This window comes from Myotis nattereri, assembly GCF_964212035.1.
Source record: "Myotis nattereri genome assembly, chromosome: 18".
NCBI lineage: Eukaryota > Metazoa > Chordata > Mammalia > Chiroptera > Vespertilionidae > Myotis > Myotis nattereri.
The window spans coordinates 17,773,970-17,794,070 of record NC_138093.1 but is presented as its reverse complement, the minus strand read 5'-3'; the positions used below and the strand labels follow the sequence as shown (position 1 = coordinate 17,794,070).

Below are 20,101 nucleotides of genomic sequence, written 5' to 3'. Positions count from 1 at the left end.
AGGAAACCAGGACACTCATTTCCTGGAGAGGGAACATTCATCCCGGTGAATTCAGCCCACGAGAATTCCCTGAGGTGAGGGATGGATTAGTTGCTGAGTCAAAGAGATTTCATAGTCACTTTGGGGGTAAGGCATTTTAGTCCTTCATTTACCTAAAGCTCTACATGTTTACACTTTGTTCAAGAGATCACCTCTGATAAGTTTTACTTATTTTCTTCACCAAGATAATTAGCAAATATATACTGCTAGGCAAATAAACCACACTGGTCTTTCCAGGTCTTTTCACATTAATCTTTCTAAATAAACCACATTGGTCTTTTCATATAAATCTGAGACCAGCATTAACTCTTTCAAGCTACTAGAATTGCTGCAATTGAATCACAAGAACAATAGATAGTATTAAAAATCATTGTTAATCCTCGTGGGTGAGAAAATGTTGGTGTGGACATAAAAGTAGAATGACCTTTTGCTTAGGAAATGAAACTGAAGTATTTAGAGATAAGCAGTTCATGATGCCTGCAACTTACTTTCAAATAGTATATGTACACACAAACAAACTAGGGGGTGCGTACATGGCCTTTCACAGAACTAGGCTTCCAGCTCTTTGCTATATTTGACAATCCTATATAATAAAAAGCTAATATGTAAATTGTCCCCACAGGCGGGAGCTCGACCCACCAGGAGTTAGATGTGTGCTGACCACCAGAGGGCAGCATGGCACATAGCGGCAGTAGGCAGCTGGGGGAAGAGAGGCCCTGGCAGGCAGCCAGCAGCTGCTAGGGACCCTACCCATGCATGAATTTCATGCACTGGGCTTCTAGTTTTTATAATAAAAAGTTGAAGTAAAATACCAACCCCCTCACTTACTATGGAACAACTTTGAGAAAGTCACGTTAAGACTGTGACTCTCCATTCCTCATCCATCAAATTGGGAATAACTTCATAAAGCTCTTGGAAATATTCAATGAGACAATCCATGTACAAATCTCGATTTTAATATGAGCCCCCTTCCCCCCCCCACCCCCCCCACCCCCACACACACAGAGCACTCAATAAGTACGAACTATTAGCATTGTTAGAAGACAGGAAACTGGAATACCCCTTACTCTAAAAAATAAAGAGAAAAAAAGACGTATGTCATGTTGGTGCTCAAAACAGGTCTGGCCTTTGAATAATACAACCTACAGATGAGAAACCAACATGTGCTATTAAGCCTACGTTCGCTTACTTCATGTAAAGATGAAATTTCAATATTTAAAAAATTACAATCTTCTTGTGCCATACAAACCACAGAAGCTATGAGAGACCTGCTCATATTGAAGTGTCTGGGACGAGAAGAAAAGGGGTGGCTACATGAAATGGTGACAGACTTACAACAAATAGAATTTTGCATGGACATGTAAGGCTCCTATCTGGAAAATCTGTGACCTACGGTTAGAAGATAAATACATTTTTCAGGGGGGAAAAAATATTGTTCTCAAATGGGAGTATCTTATTACAAAACATAATTTTTAAAAATTATAATAAAATAGCCCAGAAATTTACACTAATGCCAGGATTAATGTTCTGACATTTAGGTCCCCTGACAATGAGACTCAAGATAAACCAAAGAGTCTGGCGTAATGTCGAGAATGGAGCTCACAAGGCTCATCACCAGATTCCCGGCCCCCACCCCACCCCTGTTTCTCCCCTAACTGACACGATCAACATTAGCTCTCTTTTCTATAAATATATATCTCAGAACACTTTCGATGAAATAGCTTAAGAATGTCAAGATGTCTCCATATTTTGAGGATCGTGGGCTAAACACGAACTCACTCAGGAAAAGTTCTGTAATGTTACTGCACTGAATGTAGAGATTCATGCTTTAGGGACAGAAACTATAATTTGCCTTGGTCATGGTGAGTTGGGGACATACTTATGTGTTGGGTGGATTTGGTTTCAATATAGAAAGCAATGGGCAAAAACAACAAAAGAGCTCTATTGGAAATACCTACAAGAATTTATTGGCTCCTGTTTACTTTTGTTTTTACTGTGATAGTGAACCAGGGACAGCCTTTCAAAAGGACCTTCTGGTATAGGACAGGGACAGCATCACTAACAAGAGATTCTAGGGCACCTTTGTAGGCTCTGAGGTTTTACTAAGTGTCCTTTGCTAAACCCTTAATTTGATGAATTGAAAGGACTGGGATCTCTCAGTATTAACAAATAAATTAGCTTCTCTACTCTGGAGTCTTAGCATATGAACTGGTGGGGAGACTTAGTCCAACAGCTGAAAGCCATTTGGTTCGTCTTTACATTCCACATGGTAACTACACTGAGTTCCACCATCTTCTTAAGGCTCCCTGTAACTCTCACTCCCCTGGCTCTCACCAAACAGCCCAGCCTCCTGCTTTCTCAAGCAAATTGAGATAATCAGGAATGAGGCATACAATAATTTTTTTCCCTCGCTGTCTGTGACATTTCTCTGTCAGTAGAAATTTTAATAGTATTGCATAGTCAGTCATTTTATTTTTCATTTATTCATTTATAAATATGTTTATGTATTTTTATGAAGAATGACTTTACTTCATAAGCAAAATATACTAATTAATATACTAATAAGAGGAAAACTTATTCAATGGCAAAAGAATCAACCCCCTAATGGCCAAATATGGCTTATACTAGAGAACCAAGGATGGTTAGTACATCTATCTATCTATCTATATATATATATAAAATACATTACATAATTTGTTCATAATGAAAGAACGACCATCTCAATAAAATTCACTACTGTGGATTCATATACTTGCATATATCATTGGGTCTATAACTGGTTCAGCTGTTTTGGAAAAACTAGAGTATAAATTCCTTAGGAAGATCATTAAATAACTATGGAATGTACAATACCATACACCACCAAATAAGTTTTTTGTCATCTTTGGTCTGTGTACTTACATGGAACCATCTCCAAGATACATCATTAAACGGATTAAATAAGTTCAACTTTCAATACATTTACTGAGCATCTACTATTCACCAGGTTCTAGATGTTACAGATGCATCAGTGAATAAGAGAGACAAAATTCTTTGCCTTTGTAGAGCTTATAACTATTGTGTAAAATGTGTACAATATATGCCCACTTGTATTTTTAAAAATCTCAAACCATGTGTCTGTGTGTACATATGTGTACCTATGTTTGGGTGTGCATGTATACATATTCTGAAATGATAACAGCAGTTACACCTATAGAGGTGAGTCGAATTTGGTAGGAAAATTTTAGGATGTTGTGCTGTGTTGATGATTTCTGAAACTTGTAGGTAGTCCTAAGAAAAAGAGACTAGTGACTACTAACACTAGTTTACAGAAAGTAGGGAGGAAAGAAACCCTGTTTTGAATTTTTTTTAAATAAAGATCTTTTCTGCTTGCAGACTATAATTCAAGAAGGTTGTCTGGAGATTATAGGTTTTAGAAATCTCACACTCCAATCTACAGTAAACGCAATAGAAGACACATTGTTAGGAAACAAAACAGACAATAAGGCTGGGCCAAGGAATAAGTCATCTGTGTCTCCCTCCCTTGATTCTTATAGCTAAAGAAGTAAATTATCAGTCAATATATCCTGGCCCTAAACATATTCACAACAAGGAAATTTTATCCCCGCTCATTTTCAGCGCCCACACCTTCTAAAGACTAACAATGTTCCACGAAAGTCTATAGCTCTCACTTGTTTGCCCTCCGCCAGCATCTGTTTCTGCTTGTTCCAGTAACATCTCTGATGCTTAGGTGTCATCCCCTGGCCTCTTAAACCTTGGGATACAACATCTTACTCACTGACTTCAACCTCCAACCCTACCACCTCTTTGCCTTAATCCTGGTACATATTTCTCTAATTTCAGTAAAACTCCCAGCGCCCTGACTTGCCCACTTCCTTCCCATTTTCAGTCAACATTATCTTTTGTATTTCCTTGTCCCTGGGCACAAGCTCAGATTATATTCCTGTTTCCCTTCAGGTAGGTGGGGACAAATGACTAAGTGAAGATCAATGGAATGGAAATGAAAATGTCATTGCTAGGCTTGTTCTTGAAAATCTCCCTCACTAATGCTTCTTTCTCTTTCTTATTTGCTAGAAAAATGAAGAGAATTCCAAAGACCATGCATGACTGACCATGTGAAGCAGGGCTGTTCCCATTTCAATGACCTTCATGGGATTGTTACTGCAGGTTGAATTAAACTGATGTTATAGTAAACTACTGAAATTCTTGGGTTGTTTGTTACTTGCTTGGCCTGTCCTGACGAATACATCAATCAAAACCATTCATATTAGATGACATAATCTTTTATTTCAACCTATCTCTCTTTAAAACTTTAACTCATCTGCTCTCCTGACCGTACATGCTGCCTCCCTAAAAAGACCCCAGCTCAGGACATCAATTTCTTGGTCTGCTTTCTCAGCTTCTTGCTACCTTCTAGCTGTAGAGTAGAAGAGCAATTCATAAGAGCAAGAGGACTGATACTACTTTAGTCCCCAATACTGCACAGAACCTTCTATCAGCCCAACTATTAAACAACTTCCCCAAAGTTTCTGGACTCTTTGGAAACATTTAATACTATTGTACCTTTCCCTTGAAATAACCTTCAAGACCTTGAAATGTTCTCTTCCCTTGGCTTTCATTCTACTACTCTCCAAGTTTTCCTACTTATCTCATCAGTTCCTAGACTAATTTTAAGTTCCTCATTCTTCTGGACTCTTCTTTCTACATCATTCCTTCTATATGCTCATCCTCTGTAGGTAATTTCATGGCTTCAGCTACCAAGTATACATTGAAAACTGTAAAACTTCTATCTCCAGTGTAGACAAGTCTTGAACCTCAAACTCTACTGATGTCACTAACAGGCACAAAAAAATATATCCCAGACTGCAATCACCACCTTCTTCTCCCTTTGCCACTGAAATCTGCTCCTCCTACTTCTGCACTCCCAACAGTGGATCTCTTAGCCATAGCCTGGGAGGATGATTTAATATCCCCAAAACGATTTCTAACTCTTTCTACCTGCTAACCGTTCCTAAATGTTCCTTCTCCTACATACCTCTCACTATTAACATTTGTATTTTCTTAACGAAATTACCTCAAAAACCTCTTCAAAAATTTCCATCTCTCTAGTTTTATTTCTCCAAACCATTCCTTATGGCTGACACACAGACCTTTCTAACATACAAATCAGATGGTAACCCTTCTTTATTGGAAATCCTTCAGTGGCTTCCTACTACCTTTGGAATAGGTTCTGTGTCTTCTAAACTCTATACATTTTTATACAACTTCCCAGTGGACTTTTATTCCAATCTCCCACAGTGATTCATACTCAACAAATACCCTTCTGATTCCAAAACTGGATTTTTCACTATGTTCCTTTCTCCATTAAGAGCACCACCATCTCACCTGTACTTAAATCATATACCTGAACAGCACTGCTAATGATCCCCAGATGTCTCCCCAACACTCATCTCATCACACCTCCTTTGGATTTTTCCTATTTAATTCTCCCAAACTCATGAGCTTGTCCTTGAATCCAGTATAGATAGCCTGGCCCAGATCACCATAATCTCTTGTCAGCAACAGCCTCCTGATTAGTCTTCTTTTTCTAACCTTGTTCTGCCTTCAGAACTTTCTCCACACTATAAGCAGGAGTTTTCTAAAACGTTAATATGATCATGCCTAAAACCTTACAATGATATTCAACTGCTTTAAGCATCATAAAAAAAATATCATTAATGGAGCTTAGGTCCTAGTGAAGAAAGATAAAAAAATCCTATATAATAAAAGCCTAATAGGCTAAGTGTCCAGTCATCCATTCAACCAATCAAAGCATAATATGCTAATAATATGCTAAGGCTGCTCAACCGCTCGTTATGACATGCACTGATCACCAGGAGGCAGATGTTCCAACCGGTAGATTAGCTTGCTGCTGGGGTCCAGCTGATCAGGACTGAGCGAGTCAGGCCAGACATACCCTGGAGCCCTCCCATGGTCCCTCCACAGCTGGCCAACCTCCCTCCCCAGCCCCAATCGTGCACCAGTGGGGTCCCTCGGCCTAGCTGTGCCCTCTCACAACCTGGGACCCCTCGGGGGATTTCGGAGATCTGATTTCGGCCCAACGGTGGAACGACCAGGCGCTATGACGTGCACTGAACACCAGGGGGCAGATGCTCAATGCAGGAGCTGCCCCCTGGTGGTCAGTATGCTCCCACAGGAGGAGCACCGCTTAGCCAGAAGCTGGGCTCATGGCTGGCGAGTGCAGTGGCCGTGGCAGGAGCCGCTCCCGCCTCCAAGGCAGCGCTAACTGATGGTTCCCAAACTGTGAGAGGGCACAGGCCAGGCTGAGGGACCCTCCCCACCTGAGTGCACAAATTTTGTGCATAAGATGATAGTAAGACACTGGGGAGGGGTGTGTGATTTTAGTTCCAATGGTCAGGGCCAACCTCTCGCAGAAATGTTGTTTCAGTGAGACCTGGAGGATCAGAAAGAACTAGCCTTGAAGAAGGAAGCAGTCTTCAGTTTTCTTACTTACCATCATCCTCACTGGGCTGTGAGCTCCCTGAGGACAGGGCTGTGACTTAGTCATCATTGGCTTAAACAACTACCACAGTTTTTATCACTCAGAGTGTTTCGAATACATGTTTGATGAATGAAGGGATGAATGAAATTAAGTTTAAATTTACATTTTTGATCGGTCCAACCTGAAGCTAATTGTGTACTCATAAATTTCTGTACATTTGCAGACATCAACTTATAAAAGTTGTAAGCAAATTCCTAGCTAGAGAAAAGCAGTTGGAATTTAGACTTTAAAGAGGAGTTTTGCTTTCCTTAAACCCCTCTAACATATTTCAGTATAGATCCTGCATAGCAATTCTTCCAACCCAGAGCCTTAAATGCATATTGGAATGGATGAACCACTTGCTAGGATCCTGCAGAATTTTCAGCCCACCAACCACAAAAGTCTGCGTCAGTCAGCAGGCTGGGCTCCATGGCTCCCTGGCTCCCTGGCTTTGAGCTTCTTGACTGATAAACTGTATTAATACAAACCCAAATCAGCATCAGATATTCAAATTCAAAAGGAAAATGTTTTCAAGTCATTATGATTCATTTCTACTAAGAAGGAAAAAAAATAAAGGATTCCTAAACTATATTGTATTGCTTTTAATTACTGGATTTTACTCTGAAAAATAAGACATTCAGGTTCATAATCCATTACATGCAAAAAAAAAAAAGTTTTTTTTAAACAAATTTAGCAGCAAAACCTGACAACATGAAATTATTTCTATGTCTCATTTAATCTACCTGGTGTGACTATTCATTTGTCTCACTACAGAAAAATAATGTGTTTAATTACAGGGTGCTATCTCTGACCCACAGAAATATGTATTGCTTTTCTAAAATAAAATAAAAAAATCTGACTTTCAAGGCACAACTGGACCCAAGAGGTTGGGATAAAGTACCTGTATCCTATGATAACAGTCCCCCCAATTCTATTATCTTTGGATTTATAAAACTTTCAAAATGTATGGGCTTGGAAATATTCAGCAAAAGTAAAGTCATAAAAACACGTTAGCATGATTTGAGCATTTGGAAGTAATATAATTGGTAACTGGTTCAGATTTTCCTTTCAGATCTGATTTAGAGTATGCATTTATGCCACTGTATCACTGCTTTTCCAATAAGTATGTATTTCCATGAGGAAAGTTTTATAGGCAAATCCTTTTTCTGCGCATTGCAATCTTTGGAATAATGTGTCATGGCTTCTAATTTTCCAGTGTTTCATTGTTCTCATCTTATAACTTTTATTATTTTCTTATACTTTATGTGTTTTCTCCCAAAAGTTTGAAGAAGTAGCACCTACCTGCTGGGAGCAAGGTATCTGGTCTTTACAGGTCACAAACCCAGGACCCAGCTGCAAACCTCATTGTGTATATTACATCAGATCCTCCCATTCACCCTGCAGAAATCTTTTCTATTCTTCCCATCACGTAACTGAGCAAACTCAGGCTCACTTTGTCCAAGGCCATCTGGCTACTAAGTGACGGGTCATAATTTGAAGCAAGGGATGTCTAGCACCAAAGTCCGTTTCTTCCAAAGCAACATGGAGCAAATAACTGGCCCATGCTCCCATCTCATCCTCCACTGTGCGTAGATGGAAGGAAGGAAGACTTTAGGGCTGCTTCGTCCATGGTAGAAATGAGAGTAGAATCATTCCCCCAAAAATGATTGCTAGAATTTGACAGAATCTTTACACTTTCATAAAATGAAGATAGAGTATCTAGTTTTAAAAGATTCAACTGTAAAGCAATATAAAATTGCAATCAATGTAAATTTGGTTTTGTTTTATTATTTAAAAAAAAATAACTACAAATAATTGGAATTTGGGGAGGTTTATCAGCAAATATAACAAATCAGATGTTCAATATTCACCCACCTTGTAGGAGCGTCATCGACATTTATTGGAAATAGTATTATACAAAGGCTTACACCATATAACAACATGGCATAAAAGGACAGAGATGGAGATCATTAATGATTTTAATTATTTTAAGGCCCATTAAAATTAGAGAAATACCAAAGCATCCACAATGTTAAGGGTTTATTATTACAGCATTTTAGAGTTTACTAGTTCATACCTTTCAATCACAGCAAGTTATTAGCAGTGAAGGGATGAACCCTCTTAAGAGGATGTTTGTTTTAATGATAGGGTGTTATGGACAAGACAACCTAAGTTTAAAAAAAAATTAGTAGCAAGCGCTAGTTGAGTTAATCAGTTAAAGACAAAACTGTGCCCATGGGAAGCTAAATGAAAAAGCAACAGTAAAGCTTACAGAACTTAGCTCGTACAATTTGCCTTGAAGGCGGAAGATTGGTTCCCTGAAATAGCAAAGAATTATATGCTTTAGTTCAGGAAAAAAGTTTTTAAAATAAAGTCTGTTATTACCTCTTCTCCTTTCAAAACAATGGAAAAAAATCTAGAGCAGAGGTTTCAATTTGTTCAATAATTGTACCTCTGCATTAAAAAAAAAAAAACCAGCACTATAAAGTCATCATTGTTTTGACTTGAAAAGAAATAACAATGCAAATATTCATTATCACATAAAACATAAAAGCAGCAGCAAACTATCGGAGTTAATGCAATCTCTGTAGACCGCTATTAGAGACAGTGGGTCAGCCCAAAACGCAAAACTCAAAAGATCAGATCTTCTGAGGAATTAACATCTTTATTAACCAACAGGAATTGGGTGTGGCAGCAGTGAAATGCAACAACTGCCTTCTCTATGAGCTGTCCCTTCACTGTTATCAAGCTGTGCAAACGTGTGAACTAGTCAGCAGCATCAGAAAGCTCATGCAACTATTCACCATATTTTAACCTTAAACTGACTCACAGATTTGTTGTTAAATCAAACTTACTGGTAATGTAAGCAAGCAAAGTAGGATATAAGGAGTCAAATTTGAAAAACAGAGCAAATAGCAGAGAAGTTATTTAAATTAAATCAATAGGGTTAACTGCATAGTGTAGCAAAATAATGAGAAGAAAAAAAACCCAAACAATTCGCTCTAAAAACTTTAAAAGCCAAAACAAAACAAAACTGAAAGCTGCATTTCCAACAAAATTTGCGCAGGATTAATTTGCATTTTTTAATAGTCAATCAAGCAATTTAGTTCAAACTTACTGGGGCATGCATGCACTAATTCTTTTAAGCAATTCCTACCTGATTTCCAATTGTGTTTTTCTTGTGAACCTGACTGCTCCTCTGCTGAGCACTGAGAAAAGCAAAGGAGAGCAGCACTGAAGAAACGTGTAAGACTTTTTTTTCTGAACAAGTAACAGATACTAAAATATATACAGGCTTTAAAAAAAATGTATCAACAACTTAGGCAGAGCTAATATACCAAAAATTCAGGACACTATTCTGAAGCAAAACCAACTCAGTGGAACTCTTAGTCCCAATTAACGGTCACAAACCAAAAACATAGTAACACCACAGGAAGCATCGCTGCACTGTTGCATCAATAACAATAGGAGTTAAGGCAAGTATTCGGGACGTCCCGCAGGTGTGCAGAGTAGATGTACTGAAAATGAACAGTTAGTAGTTATTAACTATATGCCATGTTCCAAGCGCTTTACAGATATTAGTGATTTTAACTAATTTTACCCTGTGAAGTAGTTACTATTATTATTTTCGTTTTACAGATGGGGAGACTGAGTCACAGAGTAGCTAAATGGATTTCCCAAAGTTACTCAGCTAATAAGTAGTTGGCCTCCAGATCCCAAACTCTGTGACATTTTACAATCTCATTGCTTTGAATTCCACTATATTCTGACAACTCCCATAGAACAAAGCCAGCTTGACCCATCTCCCCAAATCTAGACTCATATACATTTATGATAACTCAACATCGCCACTTGGATGTCCACAAGGCCCTACTCAGCTACCCCCACCCTCCGCTCTTTGAGTCATCTCCTCCTATTCTCCATCTCCCTCATTGGAGAAGTTCAGCCACACTGACCACTATTTTTTTAAACCCACCCAGCATATTCCCATCTCAAAGCCTTTATGCTAGTTGCTCCTTCTGCCTAGATAAGCTTCCACCAGATATAAGCATATTTCCTGACATCACCTCCTTCAAGTCTTTGTTCAAGTTTATCTTTTCAGTGAGGCATACCATGACTACTCTGTTCAAAACTGCATCCTTCCCTTCTTCTAGGACTCTCATCCCCTTTACACTATTCTATTTTTCTCTATGGCATTTTTCGCCTTCAAGCGTACTATATAATTTAATAAATTTTTGTGTGTTTATTGACTGTCTTCTTCCATTAGAATGTGAGCTCCTTGTGAGCAGCGGTTTTTGTCTATTTCATTCGTTGCTATATCCCCAGTGCCTAGAACAGTGATGGCGAACCTATGACACGCATGTCAGAGGTGACACGCGAACTCATTTTTTTGGTTGATTTTTCTTTGTTAAATGGCATTTAAATATATAAAATAAATATCAAAAATATAAGTCTTTGTTTTACTATGGTTGCAAATATCAAAAAATTTCTATGTGACACGGCACCAAAGTTAGGGTTTTTCAAAATGCTGACAAGCCGAGCTCAAAAGGTTCGCCATCACAGGCCTAGAAACTACCTGGCACACTGTAGTTAGCTCTAACAAATATCTGTTGAATAAGAAGCCCAGTGAGGTCGACACCATTATAACACAACGCCAGGGGTTAAGAGCCAGAGATGACCCCAACAATTTAACCCCAGAGCCCACATGTCCAGGCACTGTGTTCCTCTATCAGTCAAAAGAATGAAGGCTTTCTGCCTGGCCCATGTAGTTCAGTGGTTGAGCGTCAACCTGTGAACCAAGAGATCACTCGTTCAATTCCCAGTTATGGTACATGCTCAGGTTGTGGGCTCTATCCCCAGCAGGGTGCAAGAGGGCAGCCAATCGATCTTTCCCTCTCATTAATATTTCTATCTCCCTCTCCCTTCCTCTCTCTCTAAAATCAATTAAAAAACATTAAAAAAAAGGTATGAAGGCTTTCTTTTGGTAAATCAATGAGTAAACATCTATTGATATAAGAAAACTAAATTTATTTTGGTTATTCTGAGAAGATTAATAATACTGAACCCTCTAACTAGCAGTTTCATAGTTCTTAAAGGTTGTTTTGAAGATCGATGAAATAGTCCAAAACAGAGAAAAAGCTCAAGTCATTAACTGTTTAAAGTAATGGGATATTATGGCTCAGAGCCACATCAGAAATCAACATCACACGTTTGAACCACTGTTCAAAACAGTAATCCTATATAATAAAAGTGTAATATGCAAATTGCCCCCTTGACCAGGAGTTCGACTGGGAATTCAACCGGGAGTTTGACCAGGGGGCAGGGCCAGCCGGTCAACCAGCCACATATCCTCCCCCGGCCCGGCCCCATTGGCCCTATTGGGGTGGGCCAGCCAGACCCCACCAGTGCACGAATTTGTGCACTGGGTCTCTAGTCTTTCATAATCTCCCACGAGTTTTCACTCAAACTCCTGAAAACCCATATTCTACATTCAAGTGAGGCTGGGGAAAGGGTGGGTGGTAAAAGGCCATACTGTATTTGATTACTAAAGATACTTTGTGTATATTTTTGCTTTTCAATGTCCTCACATTAGACTTTTAGCTTATTTCTTCTTTCCTCATTTTTTGTTTTTTCTAGTTTTTGTTAAATGCTTAAGTCCTTTAATCACCATGAACATCATCTTTCTCCAACCATTTCTCTACATAATCCAAATCTACATTATTCTGAATTTTGTGGTGAGGCTGTGAATGAGGTTGAGTTTGTGTCTGACTGTGAGCAGGGGTCTGATGCACCCACACTGTGACGTTCGCTGCGCCAACTAGCGGTGGGGTATCTGAAGCTGGCTCCTAACCTGAATTTTAGCTCGCAACTCAAAGCAAAAACTCGGCCGAGAGACGGCTCGTATCTCGAAAAACTCGTTAGTCGGGACACTCATAAGTCAAGCCCCCATTGTATTTAAAAATGTGTTTATGGGAAATCGTGTAAAGACTTGCAAGTGAACTTGAGCCTTTGGACATAATCTTGTTCATAGATCCTTTACTGGTTATCTGTGCAATATTGGAAAACAGACCTAGGTATAATGTTTTCATTTGACATAAGTCAAAACTTTGAGAGCACCAGCTATTTGCAAGGTGCTATTGTGGAAGATATGAACATGATTAAGGTATGGCCCCTATAATCAGAAGCCTACAATTTATCTAGTGTGGGTGGTGAGATACATACACAAAATACAAAGAACAAAGGAAGAACAAGCTCTACAGAAGTAAACATGTGAGAATGTAATACAAAGCACCCCCCACCCCCGCAAGTGCTTCTGTTTCATATGTGAGCTATAATTACCCCATAGCTTCTCATTGTGTTTGTTGTTAAGCGTATAAATTCCTACTACAACCAAGTCACTGTGGAAGGATTTCCAGAACCCTAAAATACATGAAGCCAAACTAGGTTTAATGCTCTGAGACATAATGATTTTAAAAGTATATAACAAGAGATTTAAATTTTTGTAAAAATAAGAACACATTGAAAGACATTCAGAGAAAAAGAAACCCATGTTACCATGTAGCTCAATGTTTTTTGCATGTTCATTTCTAGTTTCTGTCCTTGTCCATGTGCATACACAATAAAAGATTCAAATCACAGGAGAGTATGCCAAGGGGTTTATAACCACTTATCAAACAAATCCTATGTATAGTAATTGCTCTGCATCAGAGACAAACAAAAGGGATTATTCTGGTCTGATGTGATCTGAGACTTTCACAGAAAACTTGAAGAAAGGTACAATTTTAATAGAGGAAGACAGCCAAGTGCATTCCAGGAGAATGGTGTAGTATCATCAAAGTCAGGAGGTCAAAAAATGAGGAACATAGAAAAGTCGTGGGAGGTAAAACTATTACAGCAAAATTATATAATCATAAACTCAGGGTTGTAAATGACCTTAAAAGTCACCTAGTACAGTAACTGAATGTGAGAGCCAATTAGGGAGAAGTTGGCTGTTATAGTAGAGGCAGACAAAAGTATTCAAAGTTTCTGAGCCAGCAAATGGCATGATCAAAGCAGTGTTTTGTAAAAATTCTTGGAGTCTGAAGCAGAAAAGATAGGAAGCAGATAGCTTACACCCCTTAAGATAGGAAGCAGATAGCTTACACCCCTTCCTTCTGACTGCGATTCCTGCCCAGCCTTCAAAGTCCAATCAAGTACCATTTCTGGGACATGCCTTCTTAGAAACCTCCAGTTATTTCTCCTTCCCAGGAACTCCCAAAGATCTTGGTCTGCACCTGTACCATATAAACAGGATTATGTCAGGCAGGTCTCTAATTCCTCTCTGACAATGTCTGTTCCTCAATGACTGATGGTATGTTGCATGAATCTTGGTATCTCTACCTCTCTCACCATTGACATTGCCTAGTACAGAGTTGGAAGAAGAGGTAAGAGACAGTTTCTACAGAGCCTTGGAAACCATACTGAGGAGTTTAAACTTTATTCTGAAAGTAACAGGGGATCTCAGAAGTAATGATAAAGGACATGACAAGAGGCAGGAGGACCTGTAGTAACCCAAGCAAGAGAAGAAGAATTTTAGGGCACCAACGACCTGCAGGGCACTCTGTGAAAGATATAAATGATGATAGGATTAGACAAATTCAGAAACTAGAATAGAGGTAGAATCAAGTGAACTTGGTAAAGATGGAAGGAAACAAAGATGGGAACAAGGAATAATGAATGACAGGTTTCTGGTTTGAGAAACTGGAAGTTACCACCCACAGAGAATGGGAACAATGGAGGAGGTGTAGATTTAAGATTAGATGATGAGTTTAAGGAAAATCAAGTTGAGACTTCCCTAGGATGGATAAGTAGAAATGCCCAGTATGTACTGACTATGGCACCCAGTCTAGGAAGAAGTTCTGGAATGGAGATCTAGGTTTATAGTCTTCAGATAAAGTTAGTAACTGAAACCTCTGGTTAATGGTGTCATATGAAGAACTCACAATTGTCCATTGGATTAACTATTTAATCCAAAAGCAGTCTCAACAGAGCGGTGTGGTCAAAACAAGATTTCAGGGGCTGAAAAATGAGATAGAAGTGACAAAGGAGGAGGAAGAATGTGGACTCAGCATGAACCTAAATAGAGCTCAACTGAACCAAGGAAATGGAGTCGCTCGGAAACGCAGATTGCATATCAAGTGTCAGTTGGGCCTCTCCCTCCACCATCATGCTTAGTTTATAAGAGAGACACTTCAGCAGTAACCATGATGGAGAAAATACTAGCAAAGTAGCAACAGACAAACCAAGGCAGTGGGAGGGGAAAGCCCATCCTTTATACGTTATAGACAGAAGATTAAAGAGTTGACTGTTTTTTCCTGAGTCAAAGGGTTTGCTTAGCAACAGCGAACAGAGTTACCCCCTTTTTCTCTTCTAGAAGCCACCACAGTAGATCACCACCAAGCCATCAGTTAAGTAGGGTCCACAGATGTAAGGACCCTGAGCAATGGGCTGGATTCTCCATACTCTGCAAGTGTGCCATCCAATGCAGTAGCTGATAGCCATATATGGCTATTGAAATTAAAACTTTAATTACTATTTAATTTGATTTTTATTTCACTTGCAACTCATTTCCTCTGTTTTACTAGTCCCAGTTCGGCCACTCAATAGTCACATGCAGCTAGTGGCTACTGTACTGAACAGCCCAGAATAGAAAATATTTCCATTATCTCAGAAAGCTCATTGGACAGTACTGCTCTGGAATAAAGAAGTCCTTCTAAAATGTTCTTTTATTACCCCAAGGATATTATAAACACATGCTGAGAGTCCTCAGAGTACGATGCATCATGTGCAGGCCTGCCTCCTCCAATCAGATGGAAGCCAAAGGGAGAAGGAAGCTGCATTCCCCCTGCAGGATCCTCAGTGAAGTCCCAGGCTAAATATTACGTAAGAAAACCCTCCAGGACGTGGGGCCCTATGAAAGAAGGATGACTCATCTCCTAAGATCCATTTTAAGGATGAAGATAAAGTTCAAAATAACAGCTCTGAGAATGAAAGAGAACAGTAGAAGTCTACTGATTTTTAAAACGTTGCTTGGAACACTGGAACATAAAATTTACTAGAAGATGTGACACTCCGGATTGTCCTTGGCAAATTGTTTAGGTCTGTATTTCCATCTGCATTTAATTCCTAAATTTGCATATGAGTCAAAAGAAGGATCGTGTTCTAATCTAAGGCCTAGGCTTTGATTCCACAAGAGAGAGAATGTTCTCATGTAAGAATATAAACTAGAAACACTGTTATAATAAAATGTGATTACACATGATGGAAAAATATACGAAGACTGTGAAGTATTGCTCTGGAATTTGGGGCCAAGATTCACATATACTGCCTTTAGGCAAATGGCAACGGGCATTCCAGAGGATGAGGAAAGAGATATCATGAATGTCACAACCGGCAGGATTTTCATGGTACTCATATAACCAGCACTGAAATCTGTCTACTCCGTCATTTCAACTGTGAGAAAACAGGTGCTGGGACCTACTCTGCAGATGGAAAAACAGACCTTAGTCTGACGCTGGTGTCATCAAAACATTAGTCTACTGGTTCCTATCTGGAGCCCTAATGCTTGTAAGCTACTGAACTGTTGACATCTCAGTAAGTCAGAAGTTAAAACTCCTGCCCAGGGAACAAATGCAGAAGAGCATGAGAATTTGAAAATTAACCTCCCCAGGCATCCAAGCTAACAAATGCTTATTGGCCTTCCTATTCAAAGAGCAGGAATCTTGAGAGAGGGGAAGTGAATGAAGGAACAAATGGAGTAGCTTTGTTTTCTTAAATAATAAAAACTAGTGACATTGAGTAAAAAATAAAAAAGACCTGTGGGGCTGTTTGTTTGTTTTTTAACAAGGGGCAATGACAAATTAAAATCCTTAAATCATGAGCAAAGTTGACATTTTCTTCTGGAAGACCGGACGTTTAGGTTCAGAAACTATATTATAGTTTAAAGATCAAGCTTTCAGAAACCAGGAAATTCCAAAGCAAGCCTACAGCAGTGCTAACTTGGATCCATGACACATGGTACATATTTTACGGTCTGTGTTTAACAAATAGCTAGGAAATGGGGAAAAAAATGTTCCACGTATTCAACATGGCAGAGTAAATGCTGTAGCAGGCAGAAGAATTTCAAGATGTCTGAACACTACTCTGAGAATTCCTACTCCGTTACTCTACCTTTAGCACTTTGGTTTGTTTTTAAAATTTTTAGAAAAGAAAACATGTATAAAATACTATGCGCATCACCATTCTATAAACTTGAGAGGTGGTTCCCCCTCTTTCGGCAATTCTTTAAAAATCTCATGAAACAAATTCTTCTTCTCCTCAATTTGAGACCTTAATTTTCTATCCCTGGAACTTAAAAATACTTACATAATTGTCTTCCTTCAAGTATGGCTTGACTTTTCTTCCTTGATGGAAACAGCAATCCTGCCAACTTTAAAATTTATAGCTACAACCGTATTTTTTTAATTTTTAAAAACACAAAAGATCCCACAACCCTTCAAAGTAATTATGAATATTTCTTCATCTTAATCCCATGTCACTCTGAAATCAACTGCAACTCAGCATACAATGGAAAGAACGTCTACCTCTGAGTCTCAGTGCAGAATATCACATTTGGAGATAATATTGGTGTCTAAAAATATTCTAGTGGCAATCATACTCCAAACATCAATTTCACAACAAAGTAAAATTGTGTTAAACACAAATTCCTCTGTGTTTAACAAATAGGTGGGAAATATGTGTGTGTGTGTGTGTGTGTGTGTGTGAATGTGTCTGTGAGTGTGTGTCTGTATCTGTGTGTGTCTGTGTATATGCTTATATGTGAATATATATACCTATACCACTTTCTTACTTTTACAGACTATACCCCAGTTCTCAAAAGCAGTTTTACAACACCTCATTAATTTGATCTCCTGACAATCCTAAAAGGTATACGATGGGGGATTATTTATTATTCCACTTGATAGAGCAGTAAACTGAGTACAGAAAGGCTAAGCGACTTGGCAAAGCCCAAAGCTCATCAGCGGCATATCCTGGAAAACTGATCCGACTGCTGACTCCCAGACCTGGCCTTCAAAAGGAAGTTCAGGTGCGAGTTTCTACTAGATGCAAAATGTGCAAAGCTGCCCCACTTCTAATGTGGTCTGAACAAGGCTTCTTTTTTCTCCCCCAACATCATAACGGCTTACAGTCTATCTCTAGGCTGGAAAAATGGGGGCAGTCGCCTGGATTACAGAGGCTGCATGGAAAGACTGCATTTGAAAGTGTTTACATTTGCAACATTATATGCTTTTGAAAACCTAGTCAATATAATGCTATAGTCTAACAGCTTCTGAGGTGAAGTAAACTCCGGATCATTTATCTTTGAAAAGAAGTTTAAAAAGTAATCAAGAAAAAGTGTTTCAAGAAAAGTCTAGGCTGGAATTTAAATTGTAGCACTGGTTACAAAACTTGTTCAAAATTTGAATTTTCCCAAACAGATTTTGACTTTTTCTACATTTTCTCCTTGGCTCGGGAGATCACAACGAGGTGGTGTGGCAATGTCCCTTTCACTGTTAAGTTATGGGCTCGAGTTTACATCTAAATAGCATTTGTCTTCAATAAAAATCACTTTTAAAGGCAGCATTCCTGTTCTTTAAAATTACTCAAGGATTTGTTTTTCTTTTCAATTCCTCAAGGAAGCAACAGAAGGGAATGGAGAATGTGCCAACTTAAAATGTTACATGTGTTTCTCTATATTTTTCAATTATTAGGCAAACTCTCAACAGACAAAAATGATTTTTTCTTTCTTTTTCTTGTATTTTTCCCCCAAGAGTAGAGCTTGGCACAGGCCACATGGTGGTCACAGACTGTGCTGCAAACCAGGCATAATTCTCAGGTCCCCTCTTCCAGGGTGATAGGCAAGGAGGCATCTCAGCATCCAGGCTTTCCCTCACAGGGGACCTACAGGAGGAAGTGAGCAGTGCAGATGGGGGAGCCATCAGGGCTAAAGGGAGGGATGGGTCTGTGTGGACAGTGTCGCTACCAAGACAACTGACCATAGGAACAAATTCAATACTGTGTTTTAACACCTCCACACACAGGTCACAGACAAACAGTGGAGGAAAAACATCTACTGCACATCAGTAGTAGCTGCTGGATTCCAAATATATGTATACCATTGGTTCAGCATTACAACCACAGCCAACTTTACAAGGAGACAATCTGCTGTTGGATAATTGAGCCTTTCCTCCCTAAAACATGTCTGTCAGTTCCTCAGTCAGGGTTTAGTCAAAATCACATGATTTACATTCTGATTCTTTTCAATCAGATTGTAATTGGCTTTACATTTTGTTGTGTTTTATTTTTCATTTGATCCTGTTCTTGAATACATGGTTCAAATACATTTCCCCCCATCATTTTTTTTATATAAAAGAGACTATATTTTATATATTTGAAGTTCGAACCATTTACATGCTACAACTATATTTTAGAGTTAGAATCAAACAAAAACTAGTTCCACTCTAGGGCAGGAAAAAAATGGTGAATGCCACACTAATAACCAGCCCTGAATAACTAAGCATAATGTCTACACAGTGATATCTGTGAATGTAGAGCTAGAATATTAGAATATAACAAGCCCTGGCCGGGGAGCTAAGTTGGTTATTGTCCTAATAAGCCAAGGTTGTGGGTTCAATTCCAGGTCAGGACACATACAAGAATAAACCAATGAATTCAAAAATGAGTGGAACAACGAATCAATGTTGTTGTTGTTTTTTCCTCTCTCTTTCTCTCTCAAAATCAATAAAGAAAACAATTTTTTAAGAATATAAAATACATGTATGATAAAATAGCAACATAGAAACAAGCTTATATAAGATATATATTATAGAAAAGAGAATGTTCACCCCCTATAATTACATCTAAGTTCACAAAAGACCGTTTTTTAAAAAATAGGCTCTATGTTCTAACTTAGGAATGTTGAAATAGCTGTATCTTGTGAACTGCACTTGCTATTTCAAATTAATGTGAGAAATTGTTCCCAAACATATTTTAAATGTGCATCTGTTGCTGCTTATCTATGGGAGTTCAAGTACAAACTGCGGATGGTCATCCAAAAGCAATGAGTATCTAAGACACATGTGACCCATATGCTGCGCAACCAAGGAGCCAACTACTTTATGGAGAGAGCATGGCCTCACAGGATGGCTCAGATTTAACCTTGACCCAGAATGCACTCTCAAGAGGTGGTGGGGTTGTGGGAGAAATTCCTAGTGTGTATTCTAGACAGACCAGCAGGAGGAACACACGCAGCAATTGAGTCTTCCACCTACTTTGCGAAGCCAATGAAATCCTCGTGGTTGGTGTTGATGTAGGAGACTTGTATGTCAATCAACAGTAGTACCTGTAAGTCGAAGAGAAACACTTCAGTGAAATCCATCTTACATAGGCTCAAACACTCAAGTCAGCAATTGCCTGCAAATTATCTGCATTGAATTTTTAAAG

General features: G+C 38.9%; 1 protein-coding gene across 4 annotated transcripts in view; it reads right to left on the bottom strand.

The window, feature by feature from the left end:
* The window catches only part of DNM3 (dynamin 3), a 369,574-nt gene that overhangs the window by 220,273 nt on the left and 129,200 nt on the right, over positions 1-20,101 (bottom strand). For 3 of the 4 annotated variants that reach the window (XM_081113203.1, XM_081113205.1, XM_081113204.1), the window contains exons 12-14: positions 19,930-20,000; positions 9,738-9,789; positions 8,869-8,898 (exon numbers count right to left, since the gene is read on the bottom strand). In XM_081113203.1, the coding sequence (XP_080969329.1) occupies positions 8,869-8,898; positions 9,738-9,789; positions 19,930-20,000 (153 nt within the window). The remainder of the gene's footprint in view (positions 1-8,868; positions 8,899-9,737; positions 9,790-19,929; positions 20,001-20,101) is intronic. The other variant, XM_081113206.1, reaches the window with a different exon arrangement.